The sequence below is a fragment of the Rana temporaria genome, chromosome 2, assembly GCF_905171775.1.
Source record: "Rana temporaria chromosome 2, aRanTem1.1, whole genome shotgun sequence".
In the NCBI taxonomy this organism is placed as follows: Eukaryota; Metazoa; Chordata; class Amphibia; order Anura; family Ranidae; genus Rana; species Rana temporaria.
Window position 1 is genome coordinate 74,291,750 of NC_053490.1, and position 25,041 is coordinate 74,316,790.

At 42.7% G+C, this 25,041-nt stretch overlaps 1 protein-coding gene across 3 annotated transcripts in view; it reads left to right on the forward strand.

Annotated features, from left to right (window-relative positions):
• SUPT20H (SPT20 homolog, SAGA complex component) overlaps positions 1-25,041 on the forward strand; it is a 120,136-nt gene that overhangs the window by 40,517 nt on the left and 54,578 nt on the right. For all 3 annotated transcript variants that reach the window (XM_040340386.1, XM_040340388.1, XM_040340387.1), the window contains exons 9-16: positions 1,971-2,024; positions 9,529-9,668; positions 15,494-15,653; positions 15,903-15,959; positions 18,219-18,290; positions 20,782-20,945; positions 21,561-21,593; positions 23,698-23,815. In XM_040340386.1, coding sequence (XP_040196320.1) covers positions 1,971-2,024; positions 9,529-9,668; positions 15,494-15,653; positions 15,903-15,959; positions 18,219-18,290; positions 20,782-20,945; positions 21,561-21,593; positions 23,698-23,815 — 798 coding nt within the window. The remainder of the gene's footprint in view (positions 1-1,970; positions 2,025-9,528; positions 9,669-15,493; positions 15,654-15,902; positions 15,960-18,218; positions 18,291-20,781; positions 20,946-21,560; positions 21,594-23,697; positions 23,816-25,041) is intronic.

The window sequence follows — 25,041 nt, forward strand, 5'->3', positions numbered from 1 at the left end:
AAGGTGAATGAGTCTGGCAGCATGATGATGTTAAACGGAACAAATGGAGAGGGTGAATCTCCTTAACAGGAGCACAGACGGCAATAAAAGCCTGACATGCTCTAATCTATCTACACTCTGTCTAAAGCATAAACGTTTTTCCTTTAGTTACACGGTAAAGAGGAAGTAACCCAACCCCCCCCCCCCCCCCCAAACGAAAAAACGAAAAAAAAAAAGCGCATAGCATACTAGCTCATTATGTGGCACTTACCTGAAATCTAAGCCCCCTGATGCGTTTCTCGTTGCCCTCTCCCGGCGCCATGTTCCCTTGGAGCTTCTTCTGGGTATCACCACTCCGTCGATGTGACAGGCCGGAGCAGCGACGACGTGACTCCCGCACATGCGCGTGGGACCGGCATGATCCCGTTTAAAAAGCCGGGACACTCAGTGCACCTGCGCCGTAGACATCGGTGCAGTGTTTTCTGCAAATATCTTCTAAACCGTGTAGGTTAAAGGGGTTGTAAAGGTAAAAAAAAAATATTCCGTAAATAGCTTCCTTTACCTTCGTGCAGTCCTCCTTCACTTACCTCATCCTTCCATTTTGCTTTGTCCTCATTTCTTCTGAGAAATCCTCACTTCCTGTTCTTCTGTCTGTAACTAGACACAGTAATGCAAGGCTTTCTCCCTGGTGTGGAGAAAGCCTCTTCAGGGGGGAGGGGGCGAGCAGGAGTGTCAGGACGCCAACTAACACACAGCTCCTTTCTCTATCTGCAATGTGGAGAGCCTCCTGACCCTCCTGCTCGCCCCCTTCCCCCTCAAGAGGCTTTCTCCACACCAGGGAGAAAGCCTTGCATTACTGTGTGGAGTTAGAAAGAAGAATGGGAAGTGAGGATTTCTCAGAAGAAATAAGGACATTTAAAAGCAAAATGGAAGGATGAGGTAAGTGAATGAGGACTGCACTAAGGTAAAGGAAGCTATTTAGGGATTTTTTTTTTTTTTTACCTTTACAACTCCTTTAAGTATGATTTGCCATAGGCCACTACAGAGCTGGCAATCTTTGCTTTTAAATGTTAGCATATCAAAGAAATAGTTGGATGGGTGATTGGTCATTGCTTGCAACCATCTTATACAAATGATGGGCATATGTGAGAAGCTGCAAGGTAACCGATCGCACATTGGTCATACGTAATCTCATGTCTATGACTAGCGTTATTGTACAAGACTGTGCAGAGTGTAGTCACTGACCCATACAAACCTGTCAGATTCCCCTCCGGTGTACAGTGCTAAATGGATACCTTTTTTGTTTTTTTCTAAATACCTGCACTTCCTGACCCGGCCGCCTAGGCCATGGGTCTTCAAACTATGGCCCTCCAGTTGTTCAGGAACTACAATTCCCATCATGCCTAGTCATGTCTGTGAATTTCAGAGTTTTACAATGCCTCATGGGATGTGTAGTTCCTCAACAGCTGGAGGGCCGTAGTTTGAGGATCCCTGGCCTAGGCAATGTCATTGGGTGATTACCATTGACTCCTGGGATATTGACGCCATCTATCACAGCAGTCTTTGGGAAGCCTAATGAAATCTTGCGGTATTTGAATTTGATAGGACAACCTGCAATCAACTGCACCGCACAGTGTCATTACTGTGCAGGGGCGAGATCCGGAGGTGCATGCTGGGTAGCCAGCTGTACCTAATTCCGGTAATACAAATGAGCGTGCTTCAGATGCCCACAACAAAGATGGCCCCCTGCTTGATTCCGAGATCATGTAAGAGATTACTAATTTATAAATAACTAGCATGAAGACATTTTAGGAATAACTAGCATGAAGACATTTTAGGATAGTATGTAAATAATCATGGGGGAGCTAAAAAAAAAATGATTAGGGGGACTGGAGCTCTTCTTTAAATAAGCCTTTGTTGAGCAGATGCACCCAAAGTACATGTTGTTCTTTATACCACCTTTTTATATATGCTTTTCTGTTTCTTCCCAGACTTTAGTTTCCGACATACATGCCATCACTAGTGACAACCACAAGTGGACACAGGTAACTTGTTCATGTTTTATGTTCTTTAATGTGGTTAAGTCTATGTATGCTATCATTTATATGTGCGGGTACATTTCTCAAAACTGAACCCGAGGCAGCAACAGTGCTAACCCTTTTTCTTGCTCCAGCCAAAACTAAGAAAAAATGTTTTGCCTGAATGTACGCTTTAAATGTTACTTAAACAGTTGCCTACATTCAGCGTGCTACACACGCCCATAAAATCGCCTCCACTTTACACAAGGAGTCTCATGTGCCTCCTCTCCCCTGCTCGCTCCTGTGCACAGCCCTATTAGACCTGGTGTTTGTAGAAAGAGGAACTCCCAATACTTCCTCATTGAATAATCACTGTGACAGCCAATCACAGTGATCATTCAGTGTAACATTTGTAAACAATAACAAAAGTAATACAGTAGCTGTCCTATAGCCTCCATTCCCTGACAGATGGCCTCTGTGAGTGAGAGAGTTTTAACAAACACAGAAGAATGCTTTTTGTGTATACAGGGAATTTGTTAACCCTTAATTAACCAAGGCATGCTCTTATTTAACCCATTCATTTCAGTAGATCGTCCTTTATTAGCACTATTAACAGTTTTATCTCCTGTTCCATGTCTCCAGTTATATGTTGACATTTTTCTTTTTATAGAATCCGGTAAAAGAAATATGTAATTTTATAGTATATCTGTTTATTTTTATTTTAAATCAGTAAGCCCCTTAAATTACCGATGTATGCAAAATGTAAAAAAAAAAAACTTTAACACGCCTTGTAACAAAAGATGTAATTTTAGCGTTGCAGTAAATGGAACAAGCAGCCAATTAAAATGTATAGGTTTCCCCACAGTAATGGTAGTTGTACTTGTGACCAAAATGTTGGTGATCAAACTTGAAAAAAACTCTCAAAGGACCTTAGGCTCACAGAAAAGTCCCATTTGTCTCCCAAAAAATTATGTGTATCAATTCTGTATCATAAGTAATTACAAAGTTATAGACTCACAAATAGACACTAATGCCTCGTACACACGATCCGATTATCGGATGATAAAAATTGCTTTCAGATTGATCGTTTGATAATCTGATCATTGGTACACAGCTTTCGAAAGCCGATCACGACAGTCCTTACAAACAAAATCCGAAGGGACAAACACAAAAACGTTGCTCGGACAACAGCCCATCGTACGACAATCGTTTAATCAGAACAGTATGCGTCCGCTAAAAATCGATAGACGAACACCACGCATGATCGGCAACATAAAAATAAACCAGAAGGACACAGGGGTATTTGAAATCATTTCAGATGCGTAGCTACACACATCGGAATGTTTTTCCAGAATCATACGACAAAAATCGTACTTTTCGCAGAGCACATTTTGCACTGTTGTATTCGATGTTCGTTTTATGCAACAAAATGCGAACGATACGTGGTACGATAATTGGATCTTGTGTACGTGGCATAAGGCTCGGTTCACACTAGCCCAACTCCAAAGTCACGCGACTTTCCTTGCAATTTTGGAGTCCCATTTTACACTCTGTGGCATTGAAGTCGTATCAAAGCCAGACCAAAATAGTGCAGGAACCTTTACTAAACTCAGAATGACTTGTGTAGTATCCTATGTCGCATCAGTGTGAACCGAGCCATAGCGGAAAGGTGAAAACAGTCTGGTCCATAGGACCAAAACAGGTGTGAGTGCTGAAGTGGTTAAAGTGGCTAACCTGTATACACCATCAGCACTGCCTCCTATTGTAGTATCCCATGCTGCAAATACCTAATTTCACTGCTGAGATTGCGAACACATGACTGGCTAGCTTTCTCCTTTGAGAGGTGCAGCTGGCGGGACTTAGATTCCACTGTTGATACCAGTCTGGAGCGGAGGAGAGAGCTGGCTGGTCATGTAATCGCAATCTCTGCTGTCAAATTAGGTATTTACAGCATTTATATTTATAAATTATTCACAGAGGGGGACACTGCATTAGGAGGCAGTGCTGATGGTGTATTCAGGTTGGTGTTATGAGAGCAGCAGGAGGGGGCCACACACACACACACACACGGAGGGGAACACAGGAAGAGAGCAGAGCAGATAGCAGGCTGCTGATGACAGAGGCACGAAAACTGACCACGGTGTTAGGTCTCAGCAGATGATGCAGTGATGCAACGTGGTCAGTTTACAGAGGGGGGGGGGGACTGGCAGGATCAGACAGGTTTTTTAGGTGTTACAGGTGGCCAAATGACACAGGACAAGCACTGTGTCATATAACATGCTTTAAAGGAGAAAAAGATTGGAAAAAAAGCACAGTCCAGCATAGGCCGCATATATGCATACTGTCAGGGGGAAGGGAGTCATTGAAAAGCCCATGGAGAGTGTGAAATAAATACAATTTATTTCTACAACAAGATCGAAAATGATGGAAGCACTAAATTATGATATACAGTATAATGGCTTTGAACTACAATCTTGTTCATAGTATAAATCTTTATAAACCTCATTGAAGAGATCATTATATTTATTCCAAACACCTCCATGTGTTGCTTTTATATATTGTAGCCCTGATGAGGAGGGATATCATCTTGGACTCTACAGCCACCGGTGTGATGCTCTCATTACGTATATTTCCAAGCAGTAACAATCCAGCAGGGTTGTAACTCTTTCCTACTTTATATGAGATAACGGGGTTGATTTACCCTAAGCAAAAAGACTGTGCGCTTTGCAAGTACAGTTGTACTCCTTTTCACTAGCGCTTAGCGAATGTGGTCAAGCTTTACTTTGTAAAGAACACAATTGGATGATATAAATCACCACATTCACTAAGCTCTGGGGAAAATAGATGCAACTGGCCTTTCGAAGTGCACAGTCTATTTGTCTTTAGTAAATCAAACCCAATATGTTAGTAACTCAGGTAGGTCCCCAAATGTGTGTGTGTGTGTGTGTGTGTGTGTGTGCCTTGCTCACTTTCCTAGGTTACGAGAAACTTGAACATTTCAGTTGTTAAAGCTGTGACTTTTCTCTGAGGAGCCACTTGAAAAGAATATTAATTTCTGTTTTACTACCTCTGAAATTTACCAGACACACTTCACATATAAATCAGAAGCGAGTATGAATGTAACTAATGTTGCTAGAAACCAAATCCTTTGGGAGCATAAGATGAAGCTGGCTGACTTTACACGGGTCCTGTATATATCACACTTCATGTCTTGACACATGATCTTGACCTTTACAACTCAGTCTTGGTTAGCAACAATTCTTAATACACACCACAAGAAACGCACACCATATGCAATTAACCTTCAGTTGTGTGGACTAGCAATAATGGTGATTGTCAATACAGGATAAATTCACCTAATACGTGCTTACATGGTCTGATGGATAAGTTGTAGACCAGCCAGGGAGCCCTGGAACTTAAGTGCTCCATCGACAACCTTTTCTATGAAGTCTGTGGTTGTCCACAACCTATAGTGCAGGGGTCTCAAACTCAAATTACCTGAGGGCCACAAGACAAGTTTCCATATCCCATGGGGGGACGCATGCAAACTTTCAAACTTCAAAAACAGTACTGGTGTCAGCGAACGCATTATTAACCCTGACCACTACACTGCACACTGACCACTACACTACACACTGACCACTAACCATCAGGGTACAGCACATAAGGGCACAGGGCACAGCACACATGAGTGCACAGCGCACATCAGGGTACAAAGCCCAGCACATCAGGGTACAGGGCACATCAGAGCACAGCACATAGGGGTACAGCACAACAGGCCACATTAGGGTGCACGGCACATCAGGGCAGGGCATATCAGGACAGGGCACATGGCACAGTGCAGGACATGGCACATCAGGGCACAGCACATCAGGACAGGGCACATGGCACATCAGGGTACAGGGCACATGAAACAGCACATCAGAGCACATCAGGGTACATCATTGTACAAGGCCCAGCACATCAGGGTACATGGGGCACATGGCACATCAGGGTACATGGGGCACAATCACAGCACATCAGGGCACATGGGGCATATCAGGGCACATGGGGCACATACGAGCACACCAGGGCACATGGGGCACATCAGGGCACAATCAGGGAACATGGGGCACACCAGGGAACATGGGGCACATGAGAGCACATCAGGGCACAGCACATCAGGACAGGGCACATGGCACATCAGGGTACAGGGCACATGAAACAGCACATCAGAGCACATCAGGGTACATCACTGTACAAGGCCCAGCACATCAGGGTACATGGGGCACATGGCACATCAGGGTACATGGGGCACAATCACAGCACATCAGGGCACATGGGGCATATCAGGGCACATGGGGCACATACGAGCACACCAGGGCACATGGGGCACATCAGGGCACAATCAGGGAACATGGGGCACACCAGGGAACATGGGGCACATGAGAGCACATCAGGGCACAGCACATCAGGACAGGGCACATGGCACATCAGGGTAGAGGACATGGCACATCAGGGCACAACACATCAGGACAGGGCACATGGCACATCAGGGTACAGGGCACATGAAACCGCACATCAGGGTACAAAGCCCAGCACATCAGGGTACCCCATGTACCCCAATGTGCTGGGCTTTGTACCCTGATGTGCTGTTTCATGTGCCCTGTACCCTGATGTGCCATGTGCCCTGATGTGCTGGGCTTTGTACCCTGATGTGCTGTTTCATGTGCCCTGTACCCTAATGTGCCATGTGCCCTGTCCTGATGTGCTGTGCCATGTCCTGTTCCCTGATGTGCCATGTGCCCTGTCCTGTCCTGATGTGCTGTGCCCCATGTGCCCTGATGTGCTCTCATGTGCCCCGTGTTCCCTGGTGTGCCCCATGTTCCCTGATTGTGCCCTGATGTGCTCTCATGTGCCCCATGGCACATCAGGGTACATGGGCCACATCAGGGCACAATCAGAGCACATGGGCATAGCAGGGCACATACGAGCACATGGGGCACATCAGGGCACAATCGGGGAACATGGGGTACATGAGAGCACACCAGGGCACAGCACATCAGGACAGGGCACATGGCACATCAGGGTACAGGGCACAGGGTACCCTGATGTACAGAGCCCAGCACATGAGGGTACATGGGGCACATCAGGGCACATAAGAGCACATGAGGGCACAATCAGGGCACATGAAAGCACATTAGGGCACAATCGGGGCACATTAGGGCACAATCAGGGCACATGAGAGCACACCAGGGCACATGAGAGCACACCAGGGCACAGGTCAGCATTTACTTGTTGTTTTCTTCAAAGGCAGAGTAACGCAGGAAGCGTCTGTCATAAGTTCACTTGTCTCTCATGTCACGCTGCTGCCGGGGAGTAGCAGTGTGACATGAGAGTCAAGTGAACTTATGACATACGCTTCCTGCGCTACTCCTCATGCACCTCGATCTACACTTCCGCGGCACCCGCGGGCCATTTAAAACTGGTCCGCGGGCCACAAATGGCCCGCGGGCCGGTACTTTGAGACCCCTGCTATAGTGGCTTCTAAATGAAGTGTGGTGCCCTCACTGACCAATAGCAAGGCATGGGGGGTGGGAGCACCAAGCTTTCAGCGCTCTGGCTTAACATGTGGCCTGCCTGAGTGTCGGGCATCAGGTAACAAAAACCTTTGCTTCCGATCCTGGCACTGGCCACATTGCAACACTGGCAAAATTGAAATACTTTATTTGCAGATGCTAGTGTGCATGCTTCCCCATCATTACCCACACACTGGTTTCTGGTACTGGGCACATCTTAATGCCAAGGTCCATGTGAAAAAATAAATAAAAAAAACAGCAGCAATCAAAGCTCCCTATCCCAGCTGTAGGTGAAGTTTGCCTGCTACATGGCACAGGTCACGTTGGCAGGAAGTGGTCATAGGGCCCTGCTGAGGTTTTCAGCCCTGTCCTGCGGCTGGAAAGTTTCTGTACAATAATTGCGATTTTATAATGGTTGAAATGCAAAATTGATCCGTGCACAAAGGGCCCATTCACGCCATCATATGTAAAGTATTGATGCGCTAATATTAACTAATGTATGATACAAAGTACAGCAAGTGCAAAATGTGAATTCACAATAAAACCATCCCAATACAAATAAACACAATAATAAGTGTATTTGGAAGTCCTGATAATGAATGGAATAATCCACAATGCCTCCCCTCTGATCAGTAGCACTCACAACGCTCCAGCTGTAAGGGTCGGATATGCAGGCACCAGTAGTACTCAGGGACAAACATGTGCAAAAAAAGAAAAAACCTCATTGCGCAATATATTGTTATGTGGATTGCGGACAAAGACTACATCTGTAGTGTGTGCACTCACGAATCCCCGCTATGACTCAGACAAGTGGTTCGCCGCTCAGTTTGAAGGTCTCCTCACTCGGATCCGACAGACTCTGCATCCGATGGTCCCCCTTTAGAGGAGGAGCCTACAGTGACGGGACCATCGGATGCCGAGTCTGTCGGATCCGAGTGAGGAGACCTTCAAACTGAGCGGCGAACCACTTGTCTGAGTCATAGCGGGGATTCGTGAGTGCACACACTACAGATGTAGTCTTTGTCCGCAATCCACATAACAATATATTGCGCAATGAGGTTTTTTCTTTTTTCTTTTTTTGCACATGTTTGTTCCTGAGTACTACTGGTGCCTGCATATCCGACCCTTACAGCTGGAGCGTTGTGAGTGCTACTGATCAGAGGGGAGGCATTGTGGATTATTCCATTAATGATCAGGACTTCCAAATACACTTATTATTGTGTTTATTTGTATTGGGATTGTTTTATTGTGAATTCACATTTTGCACTAGCTGTACTTTTGTATCCTACATTAGTTAATATTAGCGCATCAATACTTTACATATTTTTCACTATTGGTTTGGTTTCACCGTTTGGATTGCAGCTTTTATTACCGGTATTTGTTTTTTTATGTGTGGTTGTTTCCTTGTATTATATATTAGTAGCGCTGTAGTCCATTTTACTTTATATTCACGCCACCATGCTTCCTCTACGTTTGTCGTCAGCTTGTGTGGCATTAAAGTAGAATTCCAGGCTAAACCTAACTAGTCTTAAAAATGCTCCGTCTCCACTTAATAACATTTATGCTGATTAACCTGTCAGACCTCTCGGGTCCCGTCACATGCTCTGGCCCCACTGTGTTGGTCAGCGGTGGCTGCCAGGGATAGAAGGGAGCACAGACAACAGATGAGCCTTAAGAACCTGTGTTCTATGGTCACCACTAGACTCTAGGCCACATGTTCTGGTGTTTTCTAAAGGTTGCAATAGTGATTGATTTACTTCAAAGTGTTGAATAAAGTTCTTCAAGCTAACTGATCAAATGTATCAATATAACAAAAAAAAATTATTTAATGTACGGTACGTATTTTTTATGGCTGTTGTAGAAGTACTTGGTATTCTTTGGCATTGACACATTTAAAATTGCACAATCTTTTGTGTGAGCTTTTAGGTATTGTGACATGTTCTGCTTTCACTTACTCTAATGTTCACACATAGGAAGACAAACTACTGCTCGAGAGCCAGCTGATCCTGGCAACAGCGGAGCCTTTGTGCCTTGACCCATCAATCTCCGTCGCTTGCACTACAAATAGCCTTCTGTTCAACAAGCAGAAGATGAACACGGGTCCCATGAAACGGTGAGATTTCCCTTCCTCTTAAAATGTTATGGTCGAGGGAATGAGATTTATGTAAGGCTTTCAACATCAAGCAAAAACTTCATCCAAAGACACAAATCTCAGTTTGTCATAAGAGAGGAAGAAGTATGCAACACTGAGGTTTTTCTTATATATGTCATTAATAATAAGTATTGAAAACAAGATCTGCAAAGCTTTAGTTTTAAGGAAAAACAGTCATGACTTTATCTTCACTGCTATTCTTTTTCAAGGTTCCTCCCTCTCCTGGGGGGCACGTTGATTGGTATTATTTGGCAGAATGCTCTACTTTATAGGAAATGGGCTTCTAAAATACTGTTCATCCTCTTATTTTTTTTTTTACCTACAAATTTCCATGTGGCACGTTCAAATGCATCCATAACTTGCATCCAATGGTGATAACTAGACTTGCAGTTGGAGGATTAGTCTCACTTTTCACAATAGGAAATAATAAACAGTGGCTTATGCCTTTCACACGGGTGATCTGATCAGGTCCTCCTGTCAGTTTTTTTTTAGGGGGACCTGATTGAAAGGTCCATGCATTCATATGGACAGGCGACTGTAAACAAAGTGGTGCCCATTTACACCCGCCTGCCTCTGGGTCCGATCTGGTCCGCTAAAAGAACAGAAGTCGATCCATCCTCTTTGGGTGGATTTAGATCGGAGGGTAGTAGGGTGTAAACAGACAGCAGAGTTTGTTTACTCTTGGCTGGCCATGGAGCAATGCAGGCTTTGGCCATATCTGCTGTGCAGAATCTGAGTGGACACGAATGTGTCATTCGCCCATTCTGCTCCAATCTGATGCTTATCAGAACGGAATCTTCCCTATGTGAAAGCAACCTTTTTCTCTGGTGTCCTTTGTTCAACTCCGTCAAGGCCTTTAATCATCATGTTTGTGTATTTCCTCCAAATGTTTTAAGATTTCTATCAATGTCTAAAGGCTGGTTAACCTCTGACAACCCCCCCACAAGCCTATTCGGATACTTCTCTCCTACATGTAAAAATCATAATTTTTTTGCTTGAAAATTACTTGGAACCCCCAAAACCTACATTTTTAAGCAGAGACACTAGAGAGCAAAATGGTGGATGTTGCATGTTTATTTTAATGCACAAAAAAATAATAGTATACCCAATTGTTTGATAAAATATTAGGTTCTTTTGAGTAAATAGATGCTAAACTTTATATTGCGTATGTCCGTGGAACGGCCAAACTACGATACCTAAAAATCTCCATAGCCGACGCTTTAAATGCATTTACAGGCTACCAGTTTTTAGTTACACTGGAGGTCTGGTGCTAGAATTATTGCTCTCTATAACATTTGTGGCAAAACCTCACATGTGTGGTTCAAAATTAACCATTAACGTATGCATTCCATTCCAGCAGACCAAGAGCTAATACCAGCCCTTTTACCCCAAGCATCGTACACAGACAAGATGTTGGAATAAGAATCAAAGGAATGACAGAAATACAAGTTTTTAAACACTTCAAAACTTTAGTCACCACATGAACAGTAAAAATATTTACCCAAAACATCACACAATGGTTTAGATAACCACTTCATTACTGGGCACTTAAAGGAGTTCTCTGACCTAAAACTTTTAACCCCCGCTGTGCCCGGGCTGTAAAACTATACAAAATAAACTTTCACTTACCTGCCTACGATCCCCCGTTGTTCCGATATCGCCGTCCCGTTCTCCGGTCCCGGTCTCTTCCACTTCCTGCGGGTCGGTGACTCACAGTGCGCTCAGCCTATCAGCGGCCGCGACGGGACATTGCTGCGGCCGCTGATAGGCTGAGCGCACTGTGAGTCACCGACCCGCAGGAAGTGGAAGAGACTGGGACCGGAGAACGGGACGGCGATATCGGAACAACGGGGGATCGTAGGCAGGTAAGTGAAAGTTTATTTTGTATAGTTTTACAGCCCGGGCACAGCGGGGGTTAAAAGTTTTAGGTCAGAGAACTCCTTTAAACCCCCTTCGTGCCCAGACCAATTTTCAGCTTTCAGCGCTGACAATGACAATTGTGCGGTCATACAACACTGTACCCAAAAATTATATTTTTATAATTTTTTTCCCCACAAATAGAGCTTTTTTTTTTTTGGTATTTGATCATCTCTGCGATTTTTTTTTTTTTTTGATTTTTTTGCGCTATAAACAAATTTTTTTTTTGAAAAAAAGCACTACTTTTTACTTTTTGTTATAATAATATCCCAAATTTTTTTTTTAATATTTTTTTCCTCGGTTTAGGCCGATACGTATTCTTCTACATATTTTTGTTAAAAAAATCGCAATAAGCGTATATTGATTGGTTTGCACAAAAGTTATAGCGCCTACAAAATAGGGGATAGATTTCTAATTGTTTTTTTTTTTTTTTACTAGTAATGGCGGCGATCTGTGGTTTTTTTTTGTCACGCCTGCGATATTGCGGTGGACGTATCGGACACTTTTGACACAATTTTGGGACCATTCACATTTATACAGCGATCAGTGCTATAAAAATGCACTAATTACTGTATAAATGTGACTGGCAGGGAAGGGGTTAACACTAGGGGGTGAGGAAGGGGTTAAATGTATTCCCTAGGTGTGTTCTAACGGTGTGTGGAGGGGGACTGACTGGGGGAGGTGACCTATGCTGTGTCCCTATGTACAAGGGACACGGCACCGGTCACCTCTCTCCCTGACAGGACGTGGATCTGTGTGTTTACACACAGAGCTCCACGTCCCTGTTGTCACCGCCGATCGCAGGTACCTGGTAGACATCGCGGGCGCCAGGCACGCGCATCGGCTCCCCAGCGATGTGCCGGGCACAACGTTTCCCCGCTGTGCGCCCCCAGCGGCGCGCGCGGATTAATGTAAATAGCAGGACTTTCAGGGACATCCACCCAGCACTTGAGAGCCGCGCTGTGGACCTCTAGTGGATAAAGGGCTAAAATTTACACAAGGCTAATCCCATCATAAGAACCTCCAAAAGTTAGCCAACAGACAGAACCAATAGGTGACTCAATTAACAAGGGGAATTTACACCTAGACAAGGCTTTGATGAACCAGGGATCCCAGACTGTCCAGCAACAGTATTCAAGTATTCAAATTTTATTTACCAGCTTTCTCTTCACATACATCTGCTTACTGAGTTTCAAGTTGGCAGAGACCATCATGGCTTCCTTGACTGTTAAATGTAATAATGCCCTTTTGCATTATATAACGGGACATCATCCTAAATGTTTGTAGCTCCCTCAAATGCCAGGGCCCATAGTCGGCAAGAGGCTCCAAAAGCCCCTGTCCTGGTTGGGTCTGTCACACCACTTTTCATTACTGGCGTTCAAATTTTTTTTTCGAGAGTTCTAAGGCTGTTCCTGCTGCACCGGCCGAGATTTGAACCCTGTATGGCCATCCTAAATGTTCCCTATAACATGGCAGATCTTTACTTTTGAATTCAAATGTACTTTAAATAGAACAATTTCTAAATTGCTTTAAAGCATTTTATTGTGAGGATAGGTTAGAACCTTTTGTCAGATATATTATTTATTTTTTATTTATTTTTTAGCTCTAGTGTCCCCGTTGGGGAGTTTATTTTCACGTTCTGTCCTGTTTATTACACTCTTCAAAACATAAAAAAAAAATGGCAGATGTTTCACAATGGGATGTGAAATTACGAATGCTAATGTGATGTGCCTCTACAGCTACGGACATTTTCTTGCATCTTCTGCAGTTTATATATTTATAAAGTATACACAATATGCTGGTTTTATTACAGCTACAAAGAATTGATGGAGATATCCTTTTTAGCTCAGGTGGTAAATTTGACATGGCCTTCATCTACATTTCCAACATTTTTCAGTCTTAACATCTGTTACAGCCCAGTTGGGTATTGGTAGCCTTGGCATGTGGCTTCACCATTAAGCAGAATGACAAGTTTACAAAGAACAGGTATTGAATGCTCTACAACATTTATTTTTCTTGGCTGTGGTTTTTTTCTTTGGCTTTGTAATATTTTTTTTTAAAAGCCTGAGTAACAGATCACATATTCATGTTTCATGTCTATCTTCAACTGTATATAACATGTCATTCTTTAAGAAAAGGGGGGAAAAAGACTTTTCCCTTTCATTGCCTTTGCTAAGTCTAGATAATATTGTGGTGTTGTCAGACAATACATGCCAAAGCTAACACTTTCTAATATACAGTGCATGGTTTAAAGGTAATGTAAAGAGCAGCATACCTGACTACCTTATTCATAATATAATTAAGGGCCTTAAAAAGAGTCACTCAATGGGGATTTATTACAGCTGCCTGGAAGAGAACACATATCAATAGAGAGGCAATGAACAAACTGCTATTCTCCTCCACATCGCTAACTGAAGCTGTCCACCTACCATTATGCAAATGTACACTTTAACCAGCGATGTTTGAAAGGTCTGAAAAATCTGGAGATAACTAAGGCCATTTGTAGAAAGTGAGAGATTATTGCTCATAACAGTTGTTTTTGGTGATGTTGTGTTATAATCTCCCCAGTTTGTGGAGTGGAGATGATTGCAGAAGATAAGATGTCACTAGCCAGTTGAGGGTGCTGTGACTGCTTTTTCATTTAAAAATAACAAATATGTTATACTTGCCTGCTCCGTGCAGTGGTTTTGCAGAGAGCAGCCCAGATCCTTCTTTTCTTGGGTTCCTTGCTGACGCTTCTGGCCCCTCCCTCCTGTTGAGTGCCCCCACAGCAAGCAGCTTGCTATGGGGGCACCCGAGCCGCTGCGCTGTGTGTCCCTTTCAGACACGGAGCCACGTGTCCCTTTCAGACACGGAGCCGCTCTCTCGCTCTCTCTCTCTCTCTCTGCAGCGGGAACCAGTGGCACCCTGCTGCTGTCTCAGCCAATGAGGAGGAGGAGGGGGAGTCTCGGACAGCTGAGGCTTTCCATTCTTCCCAGCAGGCTAAACAAAAATAGATTGCTGTACTAACACAAGCAATGTTAGTGCAGCAATCTCCTCTGCTGTGCCTTTGTGTAATGCAGCCCATTAATGCAACCTGCACATCCTTGCTCATCTGCAGTCTCGTCAGTGCCGGTTTGCACAACGCCGCAATCTCCTGTGTACCCGCCGATCAGTCACACACAATCCCGCCTGTGATATAAATAACAGTGGTCCAATACTGGGCCAGGAGGCGGGACTGTGTGTGACTGTTCATCTGGTACAGAGGAGATCGCCGCTCTGTGTAATTCAGCAGCGCCCACCCCCACCTTCTACTCCAAGACAGTGGGAATCAGTGTCTAACACGCACACACGATTTCCCCCTGATTTTCGGGGGGGAAAAGTGCGTGTTGTTATATTCCAATAAATATGGTTATATCTCTTGTGGCCTCCGCGGATTCTTTGGGGGGCCACAAAAGATATATAGATAGATCTATCTCTCTATAAATGACCAATGGGGCTGTTTGAAACCAGAACGCGAACTGCAATTGGTCTATGAGCTGGTCTTTGGACATGCCTGAGCTACAGGCCTGTGAATCAGTGGTGACAATGTCAATAGCTACACCCCGTGCAACACACTCTCTTCCCACTCTTGTGCAAGCAGACATGACTTGTGTTAGGGCGAAAATTCTGCTCTGAATTCAGGAGCACCGCTATAGAATGGTCACCCCATCACAGGACGCTGCATAGTGTTAACTTCAGTGGCAGGATCTACAGGTATTTTTGAGACTTTGTGGAGGGACCCATGTGTTGTCACCATTCTTGTTTGGGGTGGGGGGCAATTTTTGTGACTTGCCGTTGTGTGAGAAGGTAAAAAAAGATGACTGTAATGTCTTGTTTTGTTTACAAAGGTGTTTGAAGAGGTTTTCCCGACCAGTGCTGAATAGGCAACAGGAATTATCAAATTGTCCAACCCCACCACAGCTCAGACTGCTTGACTATCTACATAAAAGGAAAGAAAGGAAAGCCTCACAACCTCAGTTTGACCTAAAGATATCCAAAATTGGAAATGTAAGTCCTGGGCGAGCAAATTTGTTAAATGTTACATTGCTTTGCGGAAGGAAATTGGTGTGCTGGCAACATGTTTCCTTGTTGATCATTGTGCCATCCATTGGCTTCTTCGGCATCTAACACGGTCTGTTTCTGGACTGGTGTGCGTTACATATATCTCATCAGTAAATTTTAAAAATTTTGTACATTTTTGTTTGTATAAATCATGAGTTTTCTGCAAGAATTGGTGATTGTTACATTCTCTTTTAGTGTGTTGACATATGGAAACAAAACCCCTGTTCTCTTGCTGTACCTTCTGAAGTGGATGTGAGTATGCAAGTTACTTTTTCTTACACAATTGTTTTGGTCTGTTTTCATTCATATTAAAACCTGCAAATGTTTTGCCATGTTTTTGGTATAGCAGCGAAGGAGAAAATGACGAAAACATAAGGGCATTTGTAAAAAATCTGAATCATGATTTATTTTTTTGTATTCCATCTTTATCAGAGTAACATCAGATGGATGGCAATGGCACTATTGGGAGGAAAACTAAAATCTTTAGAGGCACTGTCACCTTGTCAACTGTATAAAGCCTACTTTTTACCACTTTCTACTTGCTTCTCAAGTGCTTAAAGCGGTGGTAAACTCAGCCATACACCTTTCTAAAATTCATTAAGTTAATACACAAAAGCATTTTACATCATTCCGGATCATTATTTATACCCCCACCCCCCCCCAATTAGTCTTACTGTTTAGCAGCATGATTTCTGTTCCATGCTTTCCATATGAAGCTCTTTACTAGCTGTTGTCTTCTGCATCTATACTGTAGTTTAGTATACGTCCGCCCTTCCTGTTAGAACTTTCACGCATGCACATTGAATCAAAATACTGAAGGGGTGTGTACTCTCATGGGAATTGCGGGAATGAAATGACACTGGAAAACTCAAGCACGGCATCGGAGGCATAGTACGGAAAGGACTGATGGCACACAGATCATGCCGTGAATAGGTGGTAGTATGCACATGCTTGGGTGATGTCATTAGAGACAACATTGCTTGATATCTGGAGAACAGCAATGGTTATCCAGAATATAAAAACCGAAGCATATACATTGTCTCCGGAGTGATTTAAATGGAGGAAATTGGCAATGGAGAGTTTACTATCGCTTACTGGTTTGTGTTGTGCACAGTAACACAAGCAGAGATGGGTAGTTTTACAGAGGGGATTCGTTGCTGCAGATTAAAAAAAAATGTGTATTTCTAACTTGCACATGCAAGTTTTTCTTTTTCTCACAAGATGTAATTGGTAATGTTTAGTCCTAAACATAGGTGGTGCTGTATCTGTTATGTGCATATAGAGACACTATATGACCAAAAGTTCTTGAACATAGTGTATCTATATGCACTATGCACCTATGTGAACTTGTTGTACATCTCGTTATAACGCCATAAGTATTAAAGGAGAAGTACGGCCAAAGCTCATTTGGCTGTACTTCTCCTGTGGATCTTAAAAGTGCAGTTCATTCTGCACTCTTGTGACCTTGTTTCAGCAGACAGCGGGCTAAAGCCTGCTGTCGGCCGATGTCACAGAGCCGGTCCAGGCTGGGGGCAAGATCATGACAGTCAGGATCTGCCCACAACCCTGGACCGAGCCGCTGAGAGCCTGAGCCAGTAGCTCCTGCAACCTCCACAGCCCAGTGTTTCAATAAATGTGGGGGGGGCGAAGGCGGTGATTGACAGTCACCAGCTCTTTGCTCACGGAGCTCTGAGAAACAATCAATCAGTGGTCATTGATCACTCCAGTCTCAGTCTTCTAGGTGGTGGGGGACCGATGCTGCATCTGCCTAGGTAAGTATGATTTTGAAAAAAAACGGAACTTCTCTCAATATGTAGTTGCGCTACCCCCTTCCCCTTTGCAACTATAACAGCCTCTACTCTTCTAGGAAGGCTTTCCTCAAGCTTTTGGAGTTTTATCTGTGGGTATTTTTGCCCATTTGGCCAAAAAAGTATTTGTAAGGTCAGATACCAATCTTGGGATAAGGAAAACTGGCTCTCGATTGGCACTCCAGTGCACATCAAAGTTATTCAGTAGGGTTAAGATTGGGGCTCCACTAAGGCTAATCTTGTTCCTCCACAACAAATTAATCAAACCGTGTCTTTAAGGAGGTACAGTCATGGTGGGACAGGAAAAGAACCTTCCTTACACTTGCCACAGGGTTTAAGGATCAGAATTGTCAAAATTGTCTTTGTTACTTTCACTGGAAAAAAACAAACAAATCTCATTAATTTGGAGAGGTGTCCATACATTTTGCCATACAGTATAGTTTAGGTGTAAAAAAGAAAAATTTTAGGTGTATTCGCCAGGCGTTCACAAACCTTTTTTCCATATAGTTTATAGTATCTGTGCAGTAAGTTAAGCCTAAAATTTAATTGCAGTATTTAGAAACGTTGTAAACTTTCCCTGGACATAGCTGTAGCAATGCATATGATGTAACTTACTCTCCTGGTACAGTATAAATAACGTTTGTTTTCAGAATTCACTCTGTTTATGTTAGTAGTATAACCATTTCTTCTCTCCATTGCCCAGGTTGAAAAATATGCAAAAGTGGAAAAATCTATCAAACCTGATGACTCGCAACCTACTGTCTGGCCAGCAGATGTGCGTAATTAAAACCCTTTCTGCCCAATATTTATTTTATTGTTTGTGTTCTAGTGCAGTGCATGTGTGCAGTGTGAATTTAGTCTGAAAGCAGACCTGAAAGACATTTTTAAAGGTACATTTTCCTTCTATTGCGTCACTATTTATTTTTTGGTGTCACTTCTGGCAGTTTGAAGCTGCTTTCAAAAGTCTGACAACCCTGAGTGCCATGGGTAACTCAAATAATGGTAATGTGTATCACATGGTTTTGTATAATCATGACTTGATTATTTCTTAAAGACTAAAGTGGCAATGTAAAATATATGTGTGTGTGTGTGTGTGTGTGTGTGTGTGTGTCTGATATATATGAAAGAGAGAGGGAGTGAGATTATTTAAAATGTAGAAAGAAGCTAAAAATAACCCTTTCTAAAAGTACATACATATTGGGACATCGACACAATTCTAATCTTTTTGGCTCTATACACCACCGTAATGGATTTGAAATTAAACAAACAAGATGTGCTTTAACTGCAGGCTTTCAGCTTTAATTTGAGGGAATTTACATCCAAATCAGGTAAACGGTGTAGGAATTACAACAGTTTGTATATGTGCCTCCCACTTTTTAATGGACCAAAAGTAATGGAACAGATTAACAATCATAAATCAAACTTTCACTTTTTATTACTTGGTTGCAAATCCTTTGCAGTCAATTACAGCCTGAAGTCTGGAACGCATAGACATCACCAGACGCTGGGTTTCATCCCTGGTGATGCTCTACCAGGCCTCTACTGCAACTGTCTTCAGTTCCTGCTTGTTCTTGAGACATTTTCCATTCAGTTTTGTCTTCAGCAATTGAAATGCATGCTCAGTCGGATTCAGGTCAGGTGATTGACTTGGCCATTGCATAACATTCCACTTCTTGCCCTTAAAAGACTCTTTGGTTGCTTTCGCAGTATGCTTCGGGTCATTGTCCATCTGCACTGTGAAGCGCCGTCCAATAAGTTCTGAAGCATTTGGCTGAACATGAGCAGATAATAATATTGCCCGAAACACTTCAGAATTCATCCTGCTGCTTTTGTCAGCAGTCACATCATCAATAAATACAAGAGAACCAATTCCATTGGCAGCCATACATGCCCACGCCATGACACTACCACCACCTTCACTGATGCTTCACTGATGAGGTGGTATGCTTAGGATCATGCGCAGTTCCTTTCCTTCTCCATACTCTTCTCTTCCCATCACTCTGGTACAAGTTGATCTTGGTCTCATCTGTCCATAGGAAGTTGTTCCAGAACTGTGAAGGCTTTTCTAGATGTTTGGCAAACTCTAATCTGGCCTTCCTGTTTTTGAGGCTCACCAATGGTTTACATCTTGTGTTGAACCCTCTGTATTCACTCTGGTGAAGTCTTATCTTGATTGTTGACTTTGACACACATACACCTACCTCCTGTGTTCTTCTTCTGGCCAACTGTTGTAAAGGGTGTTTTCTTCACCAGGGAAAGAATTCTTCGGTCATCCACCACAGTTGTTTTCCGTGGTCTTCCGGGTCTTTTGGTGTTGCTGAGCTCACCGGTGCATTCTTTCTTTTTAAGGATGTTCCAAACAGTTGATTTGGCCACACCTAATGTTTTTGCTATCTCTCTGATGGGTTTGTTTTGTTTTTTTCAGCCTAATGATGGCTTGCTTCACTGATGGTGACAGCTTGTTGGATCTCATATTGAGAGTTGACGGCAACAGATTCCAAATGCAAATGGCACGCTTGAAATGTACTTTGGACCTTTTACCTGCTCCTTGTAAATGGGATAATGAGGGGATAACACACACCTGGCCATGGAAGCCAATTGTCCCATTACTTTTGGTCCCTTTAAAAAGCGGGAGACACATATACAAACTGTTGTAATTCTTACACCGTTCACCTGATTTGGATGTAAATACCCTCAAATGAAAGCTGAAAGTCTGCAGTTAAAGCACATCTTGTTTGTTTCATTTCAAATTCATTGTGGTGGTGTATAGAGCCAAAAAGATTAGAATTGTGTCGATGTCCCAATATTGATGGACCTGACTGTATAAGGGTACTCAAGCATGTTAAGTATGTACTATTTTCTATATATATAACAGTCTCATCTTCAGTGTTATCAGCTATTTTTGGCTAATGCTGGCCATACACTGAAATGTAGCCTCAATCAATGCTATGCGGATGGATGAATCTCCCACCACTGGCTTTCAAAATACTCAAACCACTGCTCTGATTGGGTACAGCTGCTTTTCGGTCAACCATTTTTCCACCCTTTTGATGTTTCAGTTGAGTGATGTTGGGGCGGGAGGTGGCTGAAATTCATACAGTGTATGGCCACCCTAATGGAGGCCTTCACAGTTGAAAAGTGTCTAGTGGGAGAAAACACCATCTGCACTGTGAGTTGTGTGTTGTACTGATGGGGAATGTTTGTGCAGGATTTTACACGTTTTCAGATATATATTTTTTTTATTATTATTATACCTTTTTTTCTAGGATACAAAAGAGGATTATCTATTTGAATGTGAATCTGGAAGCCCATTCAACAGAGGAAAATTAACCATTTTCCAAAATACAGGCAATCCTTTGTATTTTGGCAAAATGCAGACTTCCATGGAGGAAGAAGAAGATGATGAGAACTTCCACCCCCCTTCTTCACAGTGAGTTACTTTTTATTATTTCCTCCTTCCAACTACCATTCACATGAGGACTTTCCCTTGCATGTCGTTTATTACATTTTAGGATAACCAGCAGCTGTCGGTATCCTAAATGTTTTATTTTTTTTCTCCCAGCGCCTTGAGTAGGTGAGTCATGAAATAGAATTTGAATAAACAAATCTGATCCGGTTGGATACTACATTCATTGATCTTACTGAATGTGAAACTGTTTTGAAAGGGGAACAGCTAGAAACAAATATCAGCTACTAATGCAAACAGCTGTCTACAGCACACAGAATAGGACTGCTTCATCAAGAAGTCTACAGAGATTGCCTCAATGGCTTTACTTCTTGGCACCACTCCAATAGATTTATTGATGTTACCATTGCAATGAAATTAAGTCCTTGTACAAGTGGGTTGGTATTCTATAAGAACAATGTGTACAGGTGGCAAGCTTCATGCAGCATCCTAGATGCAGTTATTCTACATCCAGGTACAACCGCTCTCCTGAAAATTACTTTTGCATATTAATACAGATATTTTTACATATTGTAAATCGAAATTTGTGTAGATTTGCATAATTTACTGGAATATTTTTTTATTTTTATTTTTTTTTAGATTTCTTATTGGATCAAGAATTGATATAGACAGGTAAGTGTATCTTTTTTCCTGTATAGAACTTGCTTTTAGCCCTCGGCTCACACTACTGTGACCTGGCCAGACAACTTTCTGGTGATTTGCTGTCGACTTGAGTACTGCTTTGATGCAATTTTGAAGCGACTTTGCCTTGTGCAGGTATGCATAGATAACGGCATACAGGAAAATGCCAGTCACTGCCTGGCTAATCTTTATGTACCGTTTTTTCTGGCGTATAAGACGACCTTACAGTTAAAAACATGGCTCAAAAAATGGGGGTCGTCTTATACGCCGGATGCAGACTGCGGGCGTCCATTTTTTTAAAGCCGCGCCTCTTCCTTGTGGTGTTCCGTGATAGGTGGTACAGTCAGTTTCCCAGAATAGCCTGTGTTTAGTGTTCCGCCTATCATGGACATCGTCTCATCCTCAGACGAGAGGACGTTCGTGATAGGCGGAACGCTAAACACAAGCTCTTCTGGGAAACTGGCTGTTCCGCCTATCACGGAACACCACAAGGAGGAGGCGTGGCTTTTAAAAAATGGACGCCCGCAGTCTGACTCACTTCTGGAATGAAGATCGGCAAATTAAGGTGAGGCGATGGCACGGTGAGGCAATGGCACAGTGAGGTGAGGCAATGGCACAGTGAGGGAGGGAAGGGGGTCGTCTTATACGGCGAGTATATACCAAAACCAACATTTTAGCTGGAAAATTATGGGGTCGTCTTATATGCCCAGTCGCCTTATACGCCGGCAAATACGGTAATGTTGGATCCAAATAACATCAATATAGTTGAGGATCAGTCTATGGGCACAAGTCGGAATAGAAGTTGCCTTGAAGTAGTACAGAGATCTTTTCTAAAGTCGGAGCAACTTCAGTAATGCTAATTAAGACATCTCTCATTGACTAGCATGGGATTTCACATGTCATGCGATTTGGGGTCTCACAAGTCAGATAGTGGTAGAGTGAACTGAGCCCTATACTGGATACGTTAATTTAAATGGTTAAATTAAATTTTAAAACGGGGTTGAACAAATTTCTGGAAAATATTCTGTGAACCTAAGGAGTCTGAAACGACCAGTGCGTGTTATAGACTCCACGAGTCTTATTGCAACCATTTTAACTGTGGGCAACTGAAACTGCTGCCTGTTCACTTCCTGGATTTACACAGAGGCACCCTTACAGCACTTCAGCTCTCATTGGCCCTCTTATGACTTACCCCCCCTCCCTTCCTGACTAACTCTCATGAGCGTGAGAGAGAGAGTTGTGCATGATGTCATAAGCCTAGGCTAATGACCAGACAAGAAATATGATGTGGGCTGTATAAGGTATTTACTGGCAGAAAAAAATGTTACTATCCAAAGTTAAAACAACAAGGGGAGAAGATTTAATAGATGGAAATATGGAAAAATTACTGAAGTTCCGGTTAAAGTTTTGTTGATTGTAGCTCTGGTTTGGCTGGAGGAGTGTCAGAGACCTCAGTGTGCGTCGGCCATTGGCTGCATCCTCTGATACAGCATCAGAGTTTTCAGCTAGGGTAACTTTTTAAACATCTTATGATTATTCTTTTTTACCGTTAATATCTTTATGCTCCTAAATAAAAATACAGTTTGGCTTATGGTGATGAGATTATTTGCCAATGTTTACTGAATAATTGACATGCTATAAACTACATAACTGCTATAAAGGCCTGTAGAACCACAGGCCTGTTAACCTAGAAGCACCTTTAAATTCCTGAACCATTTGTTCATGGCCACAAAGAAAACAATAGCAAAGGCCTAGAAAACACAAACCCCCTGGAATGTCCTAAAACCAGATTATGATAAACCATGGTTTATAAAAAGCTGATGGCCAAATTCGGATAAAATGGCTTTATGGGCTCATTCACGGGGGTACTTGGCCCTGGACAGCGTGAAGAGCCTTTTACTTTTTGAGCTGCATGTAGACAGCACATATAAAATGAATGGATATGCATCTGCTGTACACTCTCACCCACACAGCAGAGTTTGACAGGTATGCACTAATGGGTGCACAGATCCAGATGCGCATGCTCTTTGTTAGATGGTAACTGTTTCCATATACAATAATAATCTGTTCACATGCTGTCATTGTGTCCCCACAGAGTTGTCAATCAGTATCTTGAATTGTTTAAAAATGAGTCCAAAGGTTTTGTGAAGATGACACACGATGTTGGAGGAGTCGCAAGCCCAAATCCTGTGTCACCAGGCAAGGAAATTGAGGTTTGTGAAATGATCTTGCTAATGACAGTCCGTCACCTACCTCTGGGTGAAAATTAAATGTTATATGTAGATGTTCGCTAGGACTTGTAATAAGTTTGGGGATATCTGGTTCTATATGACTAAAGAGGATAAGTAACAAGTCACATGTAACTTTATACTACGACTTGCTTTCATGCATGGCCTCCAGCTGCTGTAGATTTGGCAGTTGGTCGTTTGACTCGAGTGCCGTATAATTCTGTGTCAAGTGATAAACGTAATAGCTATTCTTTCTGTGAGTGAACCTGTTGGTGAATAGCTTCTCATAATACCCCAGCTGCATAAAGATGATGATCATAGGAGAAAACAGTGCAAATGCAATGACAATGGTACTTTTAGCCTTTATTATGGGCATTTTGTAAAGGATGCTTTGCTGTGTGGTGGAATCCTAAAATGATGTTCATAAAGGAAAGTTTTAAAGGTTTTGGCTTAGTTTTATTTTAATAAATATTTTTTTATAGCTATTTTTTTTTTTTTAACTATATGTTACAAGTTTTGTGTTACAACTACATTTATAACGTGACAAAGGATTTCCAGAGAATAGGGGGTTATATAAAAAGCACATCAATAATTATCTCCTTTCAGGCAGTCTGGCTTTGATCATCCTGAATGAGTTATGAGTCACTGCACTGACAATACAGGAGCAAATCTCAGCTTGATTTATCAAGCTGTGTAAGCATTTTTTTTCCCCGTTACATCAGGTGGAATAGGAACTGTAAAGTGTAAAAGGGAACATAAACGTAATCTGCTGGCTCAAAAGAGGAATTATTATTATTATTATTCAGGATTTATGTAACGCTAAAAGTTTGCCCAGCACTTTACAACATCAGGGAATACAGTACAGTTACAATTCAATACAGGAAGCATCAGAGGGCCCTGCTTGTTAGAACTTACAGTCTAGAAGTGAGGGTTAAGTGGAACAAAGGGTAATAGCTGTTGGGGATGATCAGATGGACAAAATGAAAATACAGTTGTTAGGTTTGGGTAGGATAGGCTTTTCTGAAGAGGGTTTTCAGGGATCCTCTAAAAGCTAATAGAGAAGGAGATAGACGGACATATTGGGGTAAGGAGTTCCATAGGCTTGGAGAGGCTCTGGAAAAGTCCTGGAGATGATCATGGGAGGAGGTGATGAGAGAGCTAGAGAGCAGGAGGTCTTGAGAAGAACGAAGAGTATGATTAGGTTGGTATTT